This window comes from Olea europaea, chromosome 6 (assembly GCF_002742605.1).
Source record: "Olea europaea var. sylvestris chromosome 6, O_europaea_v1, whole genome shotgun sequence".
Taxonomy (NCBI): Eukaryota; Viridiplantae; Streptophyta; class Magnoliopsida; order Lamiales; family Oleaceae; genus Olea; species Olea europaea.
In genome coordinates this window covers 21,045,404-21,067,329 of record NC_036242.1, presented here as the reverse complement: position 1 = coordinate 21,067,329, position 21,926 = coordinate 21,045,404, and the positions used below count along the sequence as shown (strand labels likewise).

The 21,926-nt window shown below is 34.9% G+C and overlaps 2 protein-coding genes across 2 annotated transcripts; one reads left to right on the top strand and one right to left on the bottom strand.

Moving 5' to 3' along the window:
* Window positions 1-9,486: 9,486 nt before the first annotated feature.
* LOC111396140 (protein PLASTID REDOX INSENSITIVE 2, chloroplastic-like) lies at window positions 9,487-11,776 on the top strand. Its single transcript, XM_023022453.1, has 3 exons — window positions 9,487-9,794; window positions 9,890-9,985; window positions 11,214-11,776. Exons 1-3 carry the CDS (start codon window positions 9,555-9,557, stop codon window positions 11,397-11,399), a joined length of 522 nt encoding a protein of 173 aa, XP_022878221.1. The 5' UTR covers window positions 9,487-9,554; the 3' UTR covers window positions 11,400-11,776.
* A 362-nt stretch (window positions 11,777-12,138) lies between these two features.
* On the bottom strand, window positions 12,139-21,184 carry LOC111396139. Its single transcript, XM_023022452.1, has 9 exons — window positions 20,987-21,184; window positions 20,001-20,367; window positions 18,753-18,911; window positions 17,839-17,922; window positions 13,479-13,571; window positions 13,251-13,394; window positions 12,824-12,931; window positions 12,575-12,626; window positions 12,139-12,358 (listed from the first exon to the last, which is right to left on the bottom strand). Exons 2-9 carry the CDS (start codon window positions 20,340-20,342, stop codon window positions 12,318-12,320), a joined length of 1,023 nt encoding a protein of 340 aa, XP_022878220.1. The 5' UTR covers window positions 20,343-20,367; window positions 20,987-21,184; the 3' UTR covers window positions 12,139-12,317.
* Window positions 21,185-21,926: the final 742 nt, after the last annotated feature.

Here is a 21,926-nt window from a genome sequence, read left to right as displayed (position 1 = left end):
AGTTATAATGTGGTAGTAGATCACCTATTGCGATTGGAGCTTGAAGAACTAGAAGAGTCAATGGATATCAATGAGATTCTCAGTGTAGAAGAAGCACCGTGGTATGAAAATATTGTCAACTATTTGGCTAAGTCCATTCTACCACCAGATTACTTAAGTCACAAAAGGAAAAAATTCTTTGCCGAACTGAAAAGCTACTTTTGGGAAGACCCTATTCTCTATAGGTACGGGACAGATCAGATTATAAGGAGATGTGTGCCTGAAGTAGAAGTGCTTGAGATTCTTGAGTATTGCCATTCATCTGCTTAAGCGGGATACTTTGGAGCTTCAAAGATTGCTGCAAAGATTTTACAGTCAGGGTTTTATTGGCCTGCATTGTTCAGAGATGCCTTTGAGTTTGTCAAGAGATGTGATAGTTGTCAATGCACTGGGAATATCTCGAGGAGGAATGAAATGCCACTAAACAATATATTGGAAGTTGAAATATTTGACGTATGGGAAATCGACTTTATGAGACATTTTCCCCCATCGTTCTCAAATTAGTATATCCTGGTCGCTGATGATTATGTGTCTAAGTGGGTGGAAGTAGTTGCACTACTAACCAATGATGCGAAGAGGGTAATTGGGTTTTTGAAGAAATATATTTTCACCCGATATGGCACAACGCAGACGATACTTAGTGACGGGGCAAACATTTCTGCAATTGTCAATTTAAGCAGTTGTTGAGTAAATATGGCATTAAACACCATGTAGCTACCCCATATCATCCACTGACCAGCGGGCAAGTTGAAGTTTCTAATCAACAGTTGAAGAGAATACTTGAACTTACAAGAAATTTATCCTGAAAGAACTTGTCTAAAAAGTTGGATGACGCATTGTGGGCTTATAGAACAACATTTAAGACACTGATAGCATGTCTTCATATCGCCTAGTTTTCGGGAAAGCGTGCTACCTACCACTTGAATTGGAACATCGTGCATACTGGGACATGAAACAATTTAACATGAATTTGAAGGTTGCCAGTCAAAAGCATCTGCTGCAACTAAATGAGTTAGACGAATTTCGGATGGAAGAATTTGAAAATGCTAAACTCTACAAAGAATGAACCAAGAAGTGGCATGACTTATATATTCAGAGGTAAGAGTTTGAAGTAGGGCAGAAAGTACCATTGTACAACTCTAGACTCAAGCTTTTCTCAGGGAAACTAAGATTAAGGTGGTCGGGTCCTTACATTATTGTAAAGGTGCTACCTTACGGGGCTATAGAGATCAATCATGAAACCAAAGGCACATTCACAGTTAATGGGCAAAGGCTGAAGTACTATTGGAAAGGTGAGTTCTCTAGGGAAAAGTCTAACATTAGCCTCGAGACACCAGAATGAAGTAGCCACGGGAAAGTCGAGCTATCAATTATAAACTAGCGCTGGGTAGGAGGCAACCCACTATATCTTTTTAATTATTTTGCTTTTTACATTAGCTTAGGAATTTATTATTATTTTTTTTCATTTCATGTTTGCATTTTTGATAGTTAGGTCATCGATCATCCTTGCATGTCAAAATAGTCTAAGCACTACCCATACAAATCCCTATGCATCAGGCATGAATTGGGATTGATTGAAGTTATTTTGGGTGATTGGGTGTGTCACGCATTTCAAGGCAAAAGTGTGTTTTATAATTTTTTTTAGGTCAAGGAGTGATTTCAAATCAAAAGTTGGTTTTGGCACTAAGTCTATGGCTTGCACGAATTCTATATGGTCTAAAAATGTGTTTTTGAAAAGTTTGGGAACGTTGAGAGGCTGGATCAATTCACCAATTGAAAACCAAGATTTTGGGGGAAAATTTGATCTAAGTCGTGTTTTTGGGGAATCAATTGTATTGTTAAATTTTTCATGTGCATACTAATTTATTAAAACCATTTGCATGTTTAAAAAAATTTAAATTTTGGCCTAGTTGGTGGTCTACGCGGTTGCATAGACCTACCAACTATGCGGACACAGTTATATAGAAGAATTCCCTGTCGTTCTAACTATGCGACCGCAAGTACTAAGGCCATGCGGCCACATAGAAGGGCCAGTTACGGATGTTAAAACCCGTAACTTGGCCACACACCCCATATTTTCCACACATAAGACCCACAAGCTAGGGCATATTTTCCCCCAAATTCACGATACCAACTCACTATTGCACACACAAGTAACCTCTCAAATGAAGCAAATCTTCGATCATTCCACGAAGTTCATTCACCCACTCCCCAAACATATCGACAACACACGACATCCACATGAAAACATATCTAGGGCTTGAGTTCTCTCACTTTTAGGGCAACATTCACTACTGCACATCGAAATCCCAACTTCAATTGGCACAATTCATCTCACAATCCACACATTCATCAATTCTAAGGTATGAATCATCCACTTTTTCACCTTTTTAATTTTTGGCTCGAGAGTCACATTCGAATTCTCTTATGAATATTGAGGAGTTTGGGTATAAGTTGTTGATGTGTTATGAAGTAGTTGTGTTATATGCCTTGTGGGTTGATTTTACTAGGCAATTACTTCAAATGATAGAATTCCACCTTAGTGCACACAATGTGTTTGTTAAATTGCCTATGTGATGATAGTTATGCATTTTGGCAAATCTTGCAATGGACATGGGTTGCAACTGAATTGGAGTACATGTTATGATGAGTTCTTGTTGAAATTGAATTGGAAGCCATAATAACCCAACTCCAGCACACATAAGCACATAGCGGTTAGGTCACCGCACCCCATCGCACGTACTTTGAGCCTAAGCCTACCTAAGCAGACGACCTCCGATGGACATGAATTTAACCGTGTGCTGGAACAATGTGAAAGCTTTTATATGCTCAGAGGTTGCTCAGAAAAATTTCAATTTTTCCCGATGATGCCCAACAGTAAAAGTCTTAGGTCTGTCATGGGTCAAAATTTCATAAAGTGCATGTTTGGGCCTAGTTTTATTGGTTTTTCTTATTTTTACAATATTAATACTATCTCAAGCCTAATTTCTTGAATATTGCACACCAACATGTTATACATGCATCTTGAAGTAAGTTTGGGGGATTTGCGGGTTACATTCGTTCTTTCTTGTTTTTCATGCCTATTTAATTACACTTTGTGGTCCTAATATGAAATTTTTCCTCTTACAGGATACTGCTCAAGAGAACTTCGAAAGAGAAAGAATAAATTGGATCATCATCTGGGACAACACGTACTAGAGCGCTTGAAGAGAGCGTACGCAGATTCTTAAACCCCGAGACCGAAGCCCAGTATTCCAACGTCAAACGCCACTGGACGATGTTCCCCTAAAGGCCTGTCAAGCTAGATGACATTCCGGCGTTCGAATTAACCACATTGGTCGCAAACTATGGATGGGAGAAAATTGTAGAGCGACCACACCCTATCTCTGAAAGCTCGTCATTGATACACCAGGCTCCGAACATCTACACTAGACATGGGTTAGGGGGAAGTGGATAATCTTTACGCCAGAAGTCATCCACGACTATTATCAGCTCTCCTAGAATAATGTGGTCCCAATCCCAGAAGATTTCAACTGGAATGAGGTGGTAGAGATTCTACTGGGAAGTGAAAATGCATGGCCTCTAGCAACAACTGAACGGCTACAGATCGAGCTTACACCATCCATAGCCATCCTATGGCTATTTATATGCCACAACATCGAGCCCACATCGCACACGACTACGTTCGCTAATCAAACAGCTGGGTTCATCTATCATTTGGTTTAGGGACACAAGATTGATCTCGCCACTTACATCTATGATCAGATATACACTGTGAGCACTTGGAGAGACCAGCGTAGCTCTCTAATATTCCCAAGCCTCATCAGCAGCATATGCATGGATATTGATATCCCTATCACATCAGGGAAGGCGCCTGAAAAACCTAGCCTCCCTATCAAGCGCCTTACACTAGAGGCTTAGGACAGAGCCAAGACAGAACATCGGGAATAAAAAGATAATAAGCGTCGTAGGCTGCAGGCAGAGCTGGGCCAGGCACCTGCAGATTCGGAGATGCCACAGGCTCCACAACCACAAGCTCCAGTCGAGATTTTCAGCACTTTTTGCAAGATTTCAGAACAATGAGGACTGAGTTCCAGATGGTATAGAGTGACGTTCAATTTTTCCTAACTTACATAGTAGACGCCAGGAACGAAGTGCAAGCAACAAGAAGAGAGGTTGACACTATGAATGGTCATCTAAATACGTATATGAACCGAGTGGATGGTATTCAGTTGAGGGTGAATGAGACGTGGGATCATATACACACCTTGGAGGTTGAGGCTAGGAAGCAGAGTAATCTGATGAGAGCCATCCAGTAGAGCTGGCCCAGCAATATGAGATGATTAGACAGCTTCTGAGATGACCTTCTTCTCCACCAGGCGATGGTACATCGGGTCTTAGTTTTCCGTCACAACCTCTATATTGATCAGGAGAGTTTTGTTTACCCGATTTTTGTAATTGTCCTTAAATTTCTGCTACAACATCAAGCCCACAACGCACAGGACTACGTTCACTAATCAAACAGCTGGGTTCATCTATCATTTGGTTCAGGAACACAAGATTGATCTCGCCACTCACATCTATGATCAGATATACATTGTAGGCACTTGGGGAGACTAGCGTAGCTCTCTAATATTCTCGAGCCTCATCAGTGGCATATGCATGGCTGTGGGCATCCCTATCACATCAGGGAAGATGCCTGGAAAACCTAGCCTCCCTATCAAGCGCATTACACTGGAGGCTTAGGACAGAGCTAGGACAGAACACCGGAAACAGGAAGAAAATGAGCGTCGTAGGTTGCAGGCAGAACATGGTAGGCACCTGCAGATTTGGAGATGCCATAGGCTCTATCACCACAGGCTAACGTAGATACACAGCTGCTGAGGCAGATATTTGCCACCACCACAAGTTCTAGCCGAGATTTTCAGCACTTCTTGCAAGACTTCAGGGCCATGAGGACTGAGTTGCAAAGGATACAGAGTGACGTGCAATTTTTCCTAACTTACATAATAGATGCCAGGAACGAAGTGCACGCAATAAGAAGAGAGGTTGACACTATGAATGGTCGACTAAATATGTATGTAAGCCGAGTGGATGGTATTTAGTTGAGGGTGAATTAGATGTGAGATCATATACACAGCTTGGAGACTGAGGCTAGGGAGCAGAGTAATCTGATTAGAGCCATCCAGACAGAGCTGGCCCAACAATTTGAGATTATAAGACAGCTTCTGGGACAACCCTCTCCATCACCAGGCGATGGTACAGCGAGTCCCAATTTGTCACCGCAATTTCTATATTGATCAGGAAAGTCCTGTTTACCCAATTTTTGTACTTGTCCTTAAAATTCTGCCAGTCAAACTTATACCTTTCACCTTGAAGACATTGTAACACATAAGTTTGGGAGGACGTGGCATAATTTGAATTGTTGCATATTGTGTGCTTAATGAGTGAAAAAAATTGCATTTTATTCATTTTGCTATATTTCCTTTTCTTGTATGCTTGTGTGAAAGTCTTGCCAGCTATGATGTGATTATTGGACCAGTATAATTTAGAAACTGTGGATATGGTGCTGAATAGATTAACTGATATTTTTTGATGTAATACACGACACTCTTTATGCACACCACTCATGATATACATGTTGAGTTAGTGATTAGGGTTTTCAACACAAGGTAAGAGAAGAATGATAACCCTCTATTGAATTAAACCGTAAACCACCTTAAGATAATTATGAATTGGTTTGGGAGTCACCAGCACAAAGCTTGCTACAAGAGAGAAAGAGGTTTAAGTCATCTGATCAAACCTTTATAATTCAAGTGAATAAGCCTACAAGGGTTTAAAATTTGGTGTCCTAAGACCAACTAGTCTGGGAGTCATCGACCCAAAGCTCGCTACAGGAGTTATATAGAAAGTAAATGAAAAGATGACATAAAAAAATTTAGAAAATAAAGAAATAAAAGACACAATAGTATGGAAGAAGCTCTCGAGCATTTGGTTGATAAAACTACACCTTTGAGGCGAGACAAGTAACTTTGTTTAATCTTAAGTGTTGAAGTAATCAAATCTAGGAAAGCCTTCACTTGTTGACATGTGAACTTGTGATAGTGAGATCTATCCAAACTGAGAGATGATAAGGACTACAGTTACCTAAATTCCAAACTTTAAAACATAACTTCGAGATAATTGAGTGAAAAAAATAAGTTTTAGGGGGTTACATATCTCTCGAGCGAAGTAAGGACATATTTGACCACTCTGGGTAAGAACTAACCCAATCATGAACTTAATATGGTAGCATGAGTTTACATACACACATCGAGCATGCATTTAACAAGTAAAAGTTGATTCATTCTTGCACTATTGAAACTTCTTATGATGTCAATTACTTAATTCTAATCCTAAGACACGACAGGTTATTAGGCCATGTTTGTGTAGAGTTAAATCACATCTTGTTTGAGGACAAACAATAGTTCAAGTTTGAGAGTTTGATAAGTGCATTTTTATACATTTATTTAGTTCACAATCATGACTAAATTATGAGCAAAGTGTTTGAATTGTGGCTTAATTTCATTTGATTTGTGTATTGTAGGCTATATTGATGGACATGGTGGAATCCACGAGAAAATATTCGAAAAAGGGCTTAAACAAAGCAAAGCAAAAGTCTAGGGACCAAAGTGCAAATATCTAAAAGATGAACCGAAGGGGGAATCGGGAAATTGATTGAGCTAAGTACCAATCAGATGGCATAATAGAGTGATGGAATGACAAGAAACAAGAAATTAGGTCAAAATGAAAGAAAATAAAGTTTGAGGACTAAAAAGGGAAAAGTGGAAGTTTGTACTACTATGTGGTCGCATAGTAGTACTATCCATGCGGTTGCATGACCCAATGGTAGGGAATTCAGTGGCCTATTTTTGCTTAACTATGCAGTCGCATAAGTTAAAGCTATGCGGCCGCATAGCTCATTCTTGGGATAAAATATCTGGTTTCCTATTTTTGAGGAAATTCTTCTGAAACTTGTTCGGAACACAAGATAAAAACTTAGAGCCATCATATTTCAAAAAAAGAAAAAAAGAAAAAGAAAGAAAGAAAACGCACTAGGAGGCTAAAAACACATCTTGGAGCAAATTTGAAGAGACAACAACGAAGGATTTCACGAAGATCGACGGAATTTCATACGATAATCTGATTTGGTGATGTTATTTCTTCCAAATATCATATATTCTATAATTTTCTCCATGCTAGGATAGAAATCTATGTACTAGGGGATCCATGAACCTTGTGATGTGATATTTAATTCTTTATTTCATGATTTTGACATTAAAATATGTTTTGATTATTTTGAACGGTTTATATGTACTTATTTTCTCCACAATTATTATGCACGTAATTTGTGTAAGTTTGGTGATTTGTTCTTACGTTCGAGAGAAGTGGAATAGATTCGACATGGTATAAACCATCATAGAGTCTGATAGGGGATAGAGATATACGGCTACGCCCTACGTAAATCTTTAAGTGCTCACAAAATTATACGTATTCTTGTATATTTGCATCCGTCATAGAAATATAAGCTGGTAGTATATAAGAATAGGTTTAACGCTGCTCCAGAGAGGGTGTTGGATAGATTTAAGAGCATTGATTTTTCAAAATTCCATCGTGTTGTCGAATTGTGAGATTAGGGTTAAATTGAACATTGCTCGGGAATTCGTGATCCTAATACAATTACATTATTGAATACATATAATTTGCGTTCCAAATAGTAAATTTGCATTCTAGTTCATTAAAACATCGTTTTGCATATTTAATTCATTCAAATCATAAACAATTGAGTAAATTAGGGTTTTATTGAAATTAGGGTTCTCTTAGGTTAAAAATTCATTCTCAATAATATAGTTTCGGTTAAAGCTACGGTAAGTAAAATTGAACTACTCAATCTCTGTGAGACGATATTCGGAACTCTAGCTTCCATTTTATTATTTGTTGCAAAACGTACACTTGGGGAAACAAATTGAAATCATTATTTCGTGAACAAGTGTCGGTAATGAATGTGAATGGATGTGAGATGTTTCTAAAAGATTTCTATATTTCCAAAATTTCTTCTCTATTTTTATAATTTGAAATAGGAAATGAGATTCAATCCATTTAACTATACACAAGAATGAAATGATTTGATGTGTTTAGTGTGTTCATGAAAGTCAACATTCGAGACTAGTTGGATTGCACTGAGATGTTACTAGCATGAAGTGGTGTGAGAGACTACAGATTTACTCCAAGCTTAGAAATTATTATATGCAATTGCATTCTTTAGTCCATTCTTCGTCTTCACCACTCTCCTCACCCAAAAAAAAAAAAAAAAAAAAAAAAAAAACCAAAAAGTTTTTTTTGGAAAAAAAAATATTTTCCATAAAAAAAAGAAAAAAATTGCATATTCGGAACTCTAGCTTCCATTTTATTATTTGTTGCAAAACGTACACTTGGGGAAACAAATTGAAATCATTATTTCGTGAACAAGTGTCGGTAATGAATGTGAATGGATGTGAGATGTTTCTAAAAGATTTCTATATTTCCAAAATTTCTTCTCTATTTTTATAATTTGAAATAGGAAATGAGATTCAATCCATTTAACTATACACAAGAATGAAATGATTTGATGTGTTTAGTGTGTTCATGAAAGTCAACATTCGAGACTAGTTGGATTGCACTGAGATGTTACTAGCATGAAGTGGTGTGAGAGACTACAGATTTACTCCAAGCTTAGAAATTATTATATGCAATTGCATTCTTTAGTCCATTCTTCGTCTTCACCACTCTCCTCACCACAAAAAAAAAAAAAAAAAAAAAAAAAGCCACAAAGTCTTTTTTGGATAAAAAATAATTTTCCATATGAAAAATGAAAGAATTAGGAGGTACAATATCCTTGATGCGTACGTGTCAAATGAATGAATTCGGCGTCGATAACTATGGGTTCTGCAAGGGAATTATAGTTTCTAATTAAATGAGTAAGGGTGCATTTGTTTGTTAATATTTTTCATCCAAATTTTTACTTTTGTGCTGTTTGATTAACATTTTTCTGTGAAGATATTTTCTTACTTTTGATCGCGTGATCATATTTTTTTCAAACTCATGGAAAATATTTTCTTTAGATGGAGTAGAATTTTATTTTTAAGGAAATCCATTCTCTCTCTCATCTATCCATTCCTTATCATTACCCACCAATAAAAAATAGACAAGTATAATATTTTTTATATTAAAAACTAAATCAATCAAACACATTTAATTAATAATTTCTATACAAATGAGTTCTAATTCATTGAATTGCCTAAAATTTATTTTATTTTCATGCAAATTCCATGGTCCTTGCTCGTAATCCAACGCATCTTAAGAGTTTCTAATTAAACTTCAAACTTTTAAACCGTCATCAAATACTAATTAAGGTGCTATCAACTAAAAATGATTATCAGTGTGTAAACTCAATAAATTAGAACTCTCCGCAGCAATTTGGGAAACAGGAGATCGAGATGGCTATTTCGGTTACACTTACTGCCCCCTTAATTCTTTATCCTTCCTTCTCCTCCTCTTCTTCTTCACCTCCCCCAGTTTCAATTGTCTCCTGCTCTACTCCACTTTCCTCATATAAAAATATAGCCAAAAACACTCGTTTCAGCACTTCAGTGACTACCAAGAAAAGGAATCGCAGCTTCATTTGCAGGGCTGCAGAGTACAAATTCCCTGACCCAATTCCTGAATTTGCTGACGCTGTAAGTTTTCTTGGTTAAATTTTGCTTAGTTAATTGGATGAACGGGCGTTTTCTTGATTTGTTTGTTAATTAATATGAAGTTATGGGTGGTTCAGGAGACTGAAAAATTTAGGACCCATTTGGTTAAGAAGCTCTCCAAGAAAGACATATTTGGAGAATCTGTTGAAGAAGCCGTAGGAATCTGTACTGAGGTACTTCTGCTGTCCCTTTTTTTCTTTTCTTCCCTCTTTATTTATTATTATTATTATTATTTTTTGGTGGGGGTGGGTCTGCTTTTATCTTTGTTCATGTAGATTTTTATGCTGGAGTTTCTTATTATCACTTATAGGTGTTTGCCAGTGGGTGTTAAGATTATAAACAATAATGCCCAAATTATAAAAGGTATAGTTTTAGAATACAGTGCTAAATAATATCCCTATTGATATTGAATTTTATATACTTGTGTTTATAACGATTGGATTGGATATAAATATAACTGCTACTACGTCTTGTTCCCTATAAATATCAGTGACATTGTTTACACTATTGATTTAATTTCCTAGAGACAACAGCAGCAGCTTCAGAATTAAATAGTGAAATGCATTTGGTGAATTTCCAATTGCTGGAATCGGCTTCCTTTTTCTTGATTTTCTTGAAATTCAAGTTTGTTTCTTGCTCTGGCATTTGAAATACTATGATCCTTGTTTCCAAAAATTTATGGTTTTGGCCTTTGGGATTACTGAGTAATTGGATAAATATTATTATGGCTGCAGTGGCTTATACTTCGTCCAAATGTTCACCCCTTAGAAGATTACTATTTTGAGAATCATACTGGTTAACAGCAACCATCTTGTTGGTTCCATTCATAAATTGTTCAAGCATGTTTTAATGGGAAATAAGTGATTATTGAGATAAAAATCTGTAAAAACACTTCTTTGCCTATTTTCTACTTTCCATGGGGATTGGAAAATTTTGAAATGCCAAACTCAATACTCCTAATTTAGTAGTTATGTTTAAGAATTTGCAACTATATACTTCACATAATGACTATTGGCTAAAGAATATATAAATGAACACTGAACATTTTCTTGTTGCTACTTCGATACAATGTTTGCGGGTCACTAGTTTTGACACCACAGGACAGCAGACCGTCAAATGCCATACTACGCCTCTTTGCCGTCTTGAGAGACAATATTTACATGGCTTAGTATTGAGATGCATTTTTTACTCTTCATGTGACATGTGAAGGTTATACTTCCAAAAACATTGGGATACATTTTATCAAGAATTCCTTATTGTTTTTAGGTGTATAGGCGTCCATTAAAATTATTATTATTAATTTTTTTTTTGGCCATTCTTTACTCTATGGGGGTGTTAATGTAACTTTTTTATTGTTCGTACAAATGCTGAGTTTTCCTACTTCAAATAATATTTGAACAGATCTTCAGTGATTTCTTGCATACGGAGTACGGTGGCCCGGGAACACTCTTGGTCATTCCATTCATCGATATGGCCGATACGCTAAAAGAAAGAGGTTTGCCTGGAGGTCCTCAAGCTGCACGAGCAGCTGTAAAATGGGCTCAAAATCACGTCGACAAGGACTGGAAAGAATGGACTAGAAGCTAGTGTTTGTTCAGCGTCGAATGCTGAAGATATCACATTGCTAGTCTGGCTGGAGCTCTATAAACTCATCTAGCAGTCTGAGATCTTTGCGGAAGTAGCGAAAAATGTTCAGCACATTCTCTGGGAATCGGGGGCTCTATAAACTTATGCAGCAGTTTTCTGTCTTTGTTAAGTTGCATGGAAAGAGAGAATTGTATGGCAAAACTTTGTCACTTTCATATGAGAATGTTCGATTCTACGTTCAATCCATATGGTAGACAAGTTGGTTTATCATTCCATGGTTTTGTATAACATTATCAAAATCCCATGAGTTGAAAAACGCTAAACAAGACTCTCTATCGAATTACTGGAATAAAACGTGTTGCTAAATTTTTACTGTCCATTATTTCATGTGAGGAAAGGTCGAACAAAAGCAAAACACTTTTTTCGCACTAGTTGCAATCCATTGAACATAGATTCAGCTTTTCAATTTTTTGGATTCCTTGGAATTTAGTTTTCGTGTACCTGGGTGGTATCAAAAGACCTCTATGTCAAGATATCTTATCGATTTCTGTGGGAAAATGGATATCTCCAAAAATTCTTTTCCCCTTTCCTGGTCTATTAATAACCAAATGGATTTCACCAATGTATAAAATAAAAATTCCAATGTCTTTGGCTACTATAACCTTAAAAAATATGTAAAATGTGAACTTTAATACACTGTTTCCCTCTTGAAAACTCTTGTCGATAGGGTAGATGCATGAACAAAACTAAACGGCTCAAAATTGCAAATGTAATAACTAACGGAACTCCAAATTTATGTGGTAGATATACGCGCAGTAGTGAAATTAAATGTTACAAGAAAAATTGGGCAACAATAGACAGACGAACTAAGAGATTAAGAACAAGCAGAGATTCTTGACAGGACTCAAAAAAATCTTCTTAATCACACTCTTTATCGATCACCTCCTGAACTTGACCCTCTGCAATATCGGAGAGATCGAAATAAACTTCCACATTTTTGGTGACTAAGCGAGCATGTTTTGTTAAGCTTAAAAATAAGAGAAAAGTTATTCCTATTTCCAAAATGATTGGATAATTTACTTTTTTCTTACTTTGAAGTAAAACTAAATTACTTCTTTTAGCTTAGCCAAACATAATTGAATATTCAAAGTTGAGATTAAGGGAGAAACTATTACCAGCAAGAACTGCAGCTAAGTTTGCCTGAGCATCAGCCTCAGAGTTTAAGTCCTCCCAGAAGAGAAAATAAAAATGTCAGCATTTACAACTTAAAAGCCCAAGGAAAAACAACATTGCCATTTGCTTAACAAAATGAATCATGGAAAATTGCACCAACAAAATCCGAGATTATTTTTGGTGGATTGATCGGGACAGGCATGTAACAAGGTTGCATTGTTTGAACAAAATGTTAACAAAACTGAGCTTACCCTAAGTACATGAGAAATCTCGAATGAAAGAAACCTATCCTTTAATTTCTTTGCCTCCTCGTACAAATTGGAGATGTTTTCGTTTTTTACCTTCCATTGACCCTGAATCTGTTCATAAAATATCCCTCAGAACGTAAACTTCACAAAGGAAAACCGCAGAGAGATTCACTAAACAATAGCAGTAAAAGATTCCATCAATTGATAACACGAGTTATGTTTACCTAATATTATCACTAAATGAAATTAGAAACATATAGCGATTATTTTCTGTAGTTATTCTTCATTGAGAATATAAAAGACTGGATCATGTCATCAAAGCTAAACTTCAGTTATTGCCCAAAGTGACAGGAAATATGCAATATAAAGCCCAAAAAGACAGTAATAAAACTGCATTCACATACACCACGTACAAAAAGCATGCATATACCTGCTTACAAACAAGTTTTGAGTCACCCCGAACAAGAATACTTGTGTACCCTTTTCCAAGTGCATATTTCAACCCCAAAATCATGCCTCGATACTCAGCAACATTATTGGTTGCTATGCCTAAACCTTCACGCAACCTACATATCTAACAAGTAAAAAAGGTAGGAAATAGAAATAATGTATCAGACAAAAAAATAGGTAAAAACCCTCAAAGGACAGCAAAGTTTACCAAAGTTCCATCATCAGATCGTAGTATAGCTCCTGCTCCAGCTTGTCCAGGATTTCCTTTTGATGAACCATCAAAGTCAAGAGTACAAAACCGCTGTAATTATTACATGGATCAGACTTTTACAAATCAAGTTGTTAAAACATCTCTTTCAATTCTTACAGTATTACTGACACAGCGTGAAATAAGGAATTCAAACGAAAATCTTAAGAACTTGAAATTTGAAATCCACCAAATTATGAATGATTAAACTCACAAAATTTTATTAATGAAAAATGATCAAAACAACCCAAATCTATTACGGTAAGATACTTTTATGAACTCGAATGGACGAATCCTACATGAACATGAATGGCCAAATCCATCGTATTACTCGTTTCATCGTTCTCCTTTTGGAATGGTATTATGCGTCCAAATCAAAATTCGAATGTTCTCTCTCCACTATTACTTTTTTTCCATTTTGATCCAATTCTCATTCTATCCATTCAACAATGTGTTCTACATCAATGACTAATAGAATATGATAAGAATTTGGTTTTCACCATTAAGTTGCATTTGAGAATTTATAGCAAAAATCAGCTCTTAAATATAGAGGCTCTTACTCATCAGAACAATACATGCACAAAAGCACTTATCTCGAAGATTACTGATTAGAACCAACCAGGGATCACTCGCTCAGGATGGTTGAGTGTGGTGAAAGTCTACATTGATTAAACTTGATGTACTTTATTAGGGTTAATTTAGCCCCTATTTGAGCCCCATTCTTTTAAAAAAAATACATTCTTAAACAGTGTTATAACATCATTTCAAACACAAAATCTTCAAGAAAATAATATTACACGCAAATCTAAAACTTTTCGATATTTTTAACCGCACATTTCTTATCAATACAATATTCAAAAATTAAATTTTCCCCAAAAATGGGTAGTATTTTCCTACTTCTATTAAGACTAGTTTAAACACTATATAAAAGAGACTTATGCATTGTAATAGATACAACTTTGATAATGAAATAAATTTGTACTTTCTCCCCCAATTTCTCTCTATTCTCTCCCTCTCCTTCGCTTTCTTCTCCTCAATCTTGTTCTTATTCGTAGTGATGGCAACGGGGCGGGGCGGGGCGGTTTTCTTGCCCCGTTTAATTTTTTTTTTTTTTTTTTTTATTTATTCCGAGTTCAATAAAATACGGATAACATTCAAATTGAACTTTTAATAAAGAATACCCTTATTTTATGAAAATTTAAGTTTTTGTTTTGGGATAAAATTATTTATAGTGTAAAATGATTTTTAGAGAATGTGTGGATAAAAAGTATGAAAAGATTATAGGTTTACATGTAAATTATGTTATTAAAAAAATTGTGATAGAAAATAAGTTTAAATAAAAACGATTTTGAAATATGTTGCATGGATGAACTCTAAATATGTTATAATAGTTATAATTAAGTATGTAAACAAATAATTAACAAACAATTAGCTAATTAGTAACAAAGTTATGAAAAATTAAGGGTTGGATGAACAAATAATTAGAAATTTTCTATCTTCATATTTTCAAGTATTAAAAAAAAAAAAAAAAAAAAAATTCACAGGGCAAGTTCGGGCCCCCCCCGGGCGCCCCGCGACGGGGCGACCATCTATGCCCCGCCCAGTGCCCCGCGACGGGGCGGGTGTTTTTGCCCCATTCGGGGCGGGGCGACGTGGGGTCGGGGCGGGGCGACGTAAATTGCCATCACTACTTATTCGTTGTATCCCGCATCAATTTGGTATCAGATCAAGTCATTTTCCTTTAATCGAACAGTTTTGTAAAGTTTTGATAGGTGTTCCAGTTCAAAAGTTTATATCAATTATCAACACCACCAAATCCTTAGCCTTCGACTCTACCATCCTCTAAATCCATAACCACCCTTAACCGATTGTTTTCCCCTTTCCAACACCAAAAATTTCCAAAATAGACAAAATTCAAACACAAGAAAAGTAAAGGGGATCAACTAGGAAAAACTATTAAAAAATTAAAGTTACTATTCATGAGGGCACGTGATCTATTTTATTCCTACTGATTGCAAAAGGCTCTCATGAGAATTCAATTCAATCAACTTGAAGATAATGATTTGGATTTTTTAGCTCTTCTGAGTCTCGTGATGTAACAATTTCTTTTATGTTGAAAAACGTACTTCTATTTTCGTGTTAGAGCTGGTCGTCTTTAAAAAAATAAAACAAAAAAATATATCATATAAAATATGAACTCATATAAAAACTCTTATAACAATACCATACCCATACTTTGTTGCCACAATAGTGTATTACCCTTACAATACAATTATTCCCAACCTAAAGACTATATTAAAGACATTCATTACCCTTCTAGAATAGCTAACTTATAACTGTGAGACTTTGATGGTCTGAGTGGTCTCCAGTCATTTCTAGATTGACTCAATAATTTAGAATTTTACTTTTACAAATTGACTTCCTTCATATTTGTCATGTTAATACGTCACTTGTCAGATCTGGTCGATTTTATTAAAAAATATTTTCATATGACATTGATCGTCTAGGTCAACATCTTGTCTCTTTGTAGGATAAGATGAATAAGTGCACCTCTGTGTATTATCAATCTCAGATGCTGAACCAATTCTTTTTGCCCTGTAGGTAAGGTATATCCACTATTAGCAAATAACCCATTTTGAAGAGGTATTCTGTAGTCTTGATATTTATAAAGCTCTCCACATTATAATATACAGGTTTCTTAATAGTTTGAATTCTAAAATCATGCATCACGACATTCATACTTTCTAATCTTTAAACGGAGCTTACCAACAAGCTAACCTATGGGCCATATCCTTCCGTCTTCACTAAGCATGTCATACACTAGGTCTCCCACCGTAATCCAGAGAGTCTCTTCCCGAGCCTGGTTGTGTTATTCATCATGAGGAAGAAAATAATGTCTTTATTATTAAGCCTATTGAATATTTAAATAGCGATGATGAGAGTTTCAACACAATAGATTATGACATGTTTGAGGATTTACCTATAGGATTACTACCTAAACAAAACATTCCACCTATTCTTGATCTCGTACTAAAATTGATATCACCAACTCCTTTGAGTGACTTTCCCATTGACTTTGTTTTGTGTTACCTTAACTGAGTAATACTCTCCAGCTCACCTCATTTTTAACCAAGGAAATTGTTTGATAGCATTGTTTTCCTATCGATAGTTGATTATTGTCTACTAGATACATTATATTGCTTTACCTCTATACTTTGATGATTTTCATGCTGAGATTAAAAGACAAATTCTTCTTGGTTATGAAACTTATGAGCATGCTTTTGACGCACAGTTTAAGCACTAATGCTTTCTTAATGATATTTATGTTTTGTCACGTGTTTTTCTGGCACATTTTCGTAACATTAAAAGAAAAAAATTGGATCACTTACTTGAACTTAATCTATTTGAATGGTCATCGCATATAAATGAAGATGTTTTTTCATTATATAGTATAAACGTCTCCTTATCGAGATCTTTTTGAGTCGTTGTTGCAATCATTTATTTCTGAAGGCCAATATGCTGTACTACTACATTGCGTTCCTCGTGTGAATTATGTGATAGTTTTTTTGAATGGGTTGCATATGTCGTTGCGTATTGAAGTTCTTTGTCCATACTTGGTTAGAAGGAAATATCATCAACTGTAGTCAGATCAAATACTTGGGAATAATTTTTAGATTTAATTGTCAACTTATGATTGGTTTAGTTACTTGATCAAAAAACCTCCTTGATTATGAAGTTACAATCTGTGTCATCGAATTTAAATTCTCTCAGTGGGAATAAATTATTGGAATCTTAGTCGAGATAGTATTTAGTCCATGTTTGATAGTGATTTTATCTAAATTTATTTTAAGTCAAAGTCAATAATCAATTTCAACCACATAAATCTTCTTCCCCCAATATCCCCCCCTCCCCCAGTCTTCTTCTCTTCTTCTTATCTCTTCTCCACAATCTTGTTTTTGATGGTTGTATCCCACGCCAGTCCTTTTAGGTAAGGTTGCAGCATACATTGTGTGAACAGACAAATCATATACTCACCCTACCCAACTTTCACGTCTAAAGGTATCTGATACCAACACAATCAAACCTCTAGTTCAAGCTGAAAAGGTCTCCAAAATGTTCATTTTTATTATGTATTTTCTGATATATGTCTTGAGGAAGAAGATTCAATCTTAAGTCTCAACGCACATCATGATACTATATACTTCATCAATTCATTCTGAAGTATAGTTTGAAATGCATGTTCAGTTTCCAGCAAATATATGCAGTACAAAAATTCAACACAGAGAATGGATCACAGAACTAGGTAATAACATTGACTTACGCCATAATCAGACTGCTGAGCTTCCTGTAACCTCTGTTTTGTTGTTGGATCGCTCAATGTTACACCTCTAGACGAACAAGGTTGCTGTAAAAAAAAGAGTCACTTATAGATCGTGAAATACTAATTTTAATAAAGACCTTATTTGACCCCATTTTATATATATATATATATATAAAGGGGGGAGAGAGAGAGAATTTTGAAATAGTGTATTGATGAAAAATGTGTTGTTAAAAATAAGGAGAAGTTTTGGATTTATGTGTAATATTATTTTATTAAAAAATGTGCAGTTGAAATGTGGTTCACTATTCAAGAATATATTTTTTTTCAAAAAAAGGGGCTCAAACAAGGGCAAAAATTAACTTGAAACTGCACTACACCAGATTGTTTTTCATTTTTGCTTTTGCTGAACACAAACAAGATTGTCTGAGTTTGTCGCGATAAATAATGTCTTATCCTACAATGTACTTTGTCGAGACTTTAACTAGCGTATTGAGTTTGTCACTTCAACAATTACAGCACTTCACTTAAGCTAATCCCAGTATTAAGTAGAGCATATCCCTTTTAAACATGACCCAGTAATATAATTAAGAGATCCAACTAATAATACAAATTACTTCTGGAAACTGAGGGCAATTGAGACAGGAAGAAATTTATTGTTCTGGAATCTAGATTATTGTGGATTTCCATTGACAATTTTTTGGCAACATAACTAGAAGCACAAATGTAGGATTGCTAAAGATACCAGAACAGCATAAACCTAGGTGTTATGATTACCTTCATAAAAGATCCAAGAGGGTCAATTGGAGCTGAAATTATTTTTGATATATTTTCAACAGATAGGACAGCTAAATTTTCCCAAAAAGAAAAAAAAATGCATTACGAGAAGGAAACCAAAAATGTGATAATTATCTGACCTGAAAAGGGCACGGTACAAGAGTGCCGAAAAGTTCCTTAGTTAGATCAGACGCTCTGATGGAATAAAGAGCATTCTTAAGCCCACAAGTCATAAGATATTTCTCGGTGTCCTTGGGCATGGAGTAACCTTTATACACGCTGACAGGAGGATCAAGAATCTGCAAGAATAAGGAAAAAGGAAAATAATTTGATTAATGCATAGCAACCATTTAGTGAGAAAAAGCATATGGTTTTCATGGAGAAATTTTTGGTAAAACGAAAAGTAGTGTCATACATCAAAGTAACATCATAAAGACTGCAATTCCAAATCTACCAATAGATAGATCATGACCACACAGTTAAGGAAAAATGCAAATGGTGAGAAATTTTTTAAATGATACAACATTTTAAATAGGTCAATAATAGCAGTTCTAACCCAGCCCCAATCCCCCACCATACTAAAAAAATAAAATAAACAAAGAGTCAACTGATGCATTAACCAGAGGAAGAAACCTTCACTTCACTGTAATAGAGAATCTGAATCTTACAACTGAAAATTAACAAGAAATGTCCAGTCGAAGGACATACTGAAGAAGAACAAAAACAGAAAAAATATCAACTCATTTCCCCTGGGATTAGTTCATGCACTGTAAAAATATAAAAGGCAAAGTGGGGGAAAGAACACGTCATAAAATTTTGGGGCTCTTTCTGAGTCCTTTAATCTGAACTACTAATTTGCAGAAAATTGGCAGTCAATACTTTCAGTGATAAAATTGGATTAGACTATGAAATACAAACGAAATATTAATCTAAAATCACTCAACACTGATCTCCCTCAAACCTTTTAGTGAAAGTGATTGATTTGTCAAAATTTCCTGAAAGTTGGAACAATATTTGAATTTTGTCAAATAATATTCATATATGGAAAATTTTCACTTAGGATGTAAGATGAGCTTCACTTTGATGAAGAGAACAACCACTTTGAACTCAAGCCATAAGAAGCCTTGGAAGGCAGAGATTAGTAAAGGATCCCCAAATTTATGCATCCATTCCCTGCACCTGTTCCCAACAATATGCATACCAGAGGACCACTTGAACACTTACCAAAATAATAATAATAATAATAATTGGAACATATTTGGCTATAAACAATAGTTTCAACAATAATGAGCTCACTTAACTTCCATAAACCCAAAAGTAGATCATTTATGTAGGACAAAAAAGACAAAAACAGAAATCATGTATCAAAATTAGAGAATGGTGATTACCGAGGATCCAACTTGAGCCTGACAATCACTTAAGCTCTTGTAAAGACCCACCAGATCGCCTTTCCGAACAACAAAGAATGCTTCCTTGTCATCCTTCAGTAACGGTTTAGGATCAGGATTTCCCTTACTAGAACTACGACTACCTCTACCAGACCTTTTGGTTGAGTAGCACTGAACTGGAAACCTTGTAGACGAAAATACCACATTTGATGTTCGAATACCGGCATATTGAAATCTTGCTCTCCATGAAGGAGGATGCAATCCACAAATTGGACTCTTCGCGACAAGTTTTCCTGTCCTTGATAATATTGCTGAAGAACACGTGTGTAACAAAATGTTCATTCCAGAGTCCTCTCCCTCCAATTCCCTAGATTTTCCGATTTAAAATGTTATTATTTATTCATAACTACAGAAAGAACAAGAAAATAATAGTTTTATAGAACTGCACTACTATCTGGTCCATATTCCATTGTCATTTCAAATGGTTGAATGCTCTAACTAGTCCAGGAAATAAATAAAAATGATCAAACTAAGGTAAATAAAAAAAAAAATGATACTTAAACTTTGTTTAACCAGCATTATTGATTATCTAACTTTTATCCCTTTTTACCACATCAAATATCAGAAAAAGGAGTAGACAAACAAAAATAAGCACAAGGGCTTCACTTGATAGCTTGATTAATTCAAATTCTTAAATTTAAACTCAAAATTTTGAAACTTTATCAATTACATTTACATGAAGTTTAAATTTCTTTTTTCCAAGATTTTATTAGCCAAAAAGGGGACCTGCAGCGGATAACTTAATTGCATTTCTATTGTATTTTGAGCTCAGCCAAACATCCTCTAAAACCTCCCATGAAGTCAATTGGAAAATATGAGAAACATCTATTGAACCCGGAAATATAAAAATAAAAACGAATTTAAAGCGTAATTAATGAAATTAGAACCCAAATAATTTATAACCTCTACAATGAGAGAGAACATACCGTTTGAATATTTGACGAAACTATTGCAAATTGAATATCTCTTTGTGTTAGTGTAGCCTGTAAGCGTGTTTGTGTTTGTGTTTGTGTTTGTTTGTGTTTGTGTTTGTGTTTGTGTTTGCAAGAGAGAGGGGTTACATACTGCCAGTGTTTGGGGGGGAGAAGTAGAAGGGTTTTTGATTGGATTCAAACGTCGAGTTTATGCCTTACACCTTAAAATACTTCTAAATCATTGAATTTTAACACATTGCCATATTTGATTAATGAGTAATGCTATTTAATCTACTCGAATTGAACTTTTAAAATGCTTTTAAAGGGATGTATTCAATTGAAATTTTTAAAAACTTTAATAGACTTTTTTAAAATAATGACTTCTATGAATTTTGTGAATCTTTCATATATTTGTATAAAATTGGTGAAAGTATTTCGCAAATTTTTATGAGCTTTCATTTTAAATTTTTTATAAATTTTTGTAGAATTCAAAAGATTTTTTGAAGACTTTCATTTGATGTAAAATTCATGTGGATCTAATGCAATAATGTAAAATTCTCACATACGAAACCGTAGTTTCCACAATTTTCCTTCCCCTTCCCCTCCCGTCCTCTTATTATATATATGATAAAAAAAAAAAAACTTAATATTAAATATTATTAATACAATATACTTTTAAAAATTAAAAAAGAAATCAATATAATCTAATTATAAGTTTGTCATATAAAATTTTATAATCTAATAACAAATAGATATTTTCACACAAAAAATAAAGAAAAAAAATATAAGAATCCAATTTATTTTTTCTCATAGAAAATAGAGATGAATAAAGAGAGAAAGATAAATGAAAACAAATATAATCATTAGAAAGAAAATTTAAAAAAACCAATTATTAATATATATACCTTTAAAATCGGGATGGCAATAAAACCCGCTCCGTCCCGTCCCGATC

Bases quoted from the DNA above. Each gene is read 5' to 3' on its own strand.
- LOC111396140 (XM_023022453.1), top strand. From the start codon at position 9,555: ATGGCTATTTCGGTTACACTTACTGCCCCCTTAATTCTTTATCCTTCC. The intron at 9,795-9,889 runs GTAAGTTTTCTT...TGGGTGGTTCAG, and splicing joins TTCCTGAATTTGCTGACGCT to GAGACTGAAAAATTTAGGAC. The intron at 9,986-11,213 runs GTACTTCTGCTG...ATATTTGAACAG, and splicing joins CCGTAGGAATCTGTACTGAG to ATCTTCAGTGATTTCTTGCA.
- LOC111396139 (XM_023022452.1), bottom strand. From the start codon at position 20,342: ATGAACATTTTGTTACACACGTGTTCTTCAGCAATATTATCAAGGACA. The intron at 12,932-13,250 runs GTATATGCATGC...TTTTATGAACAG, and splicing joins CAAAACTTGTTTGTAAGCAG to ATTCAGGGTCAATGGAAGGT. The intron at 12,359-12,574 runs GTAATAGTTTCT...CCGATATTGCAG, and splicing joins CTTAGCTGCAGTTCTTGCTG to AGGGTCAAGTTCAGGAGGTG.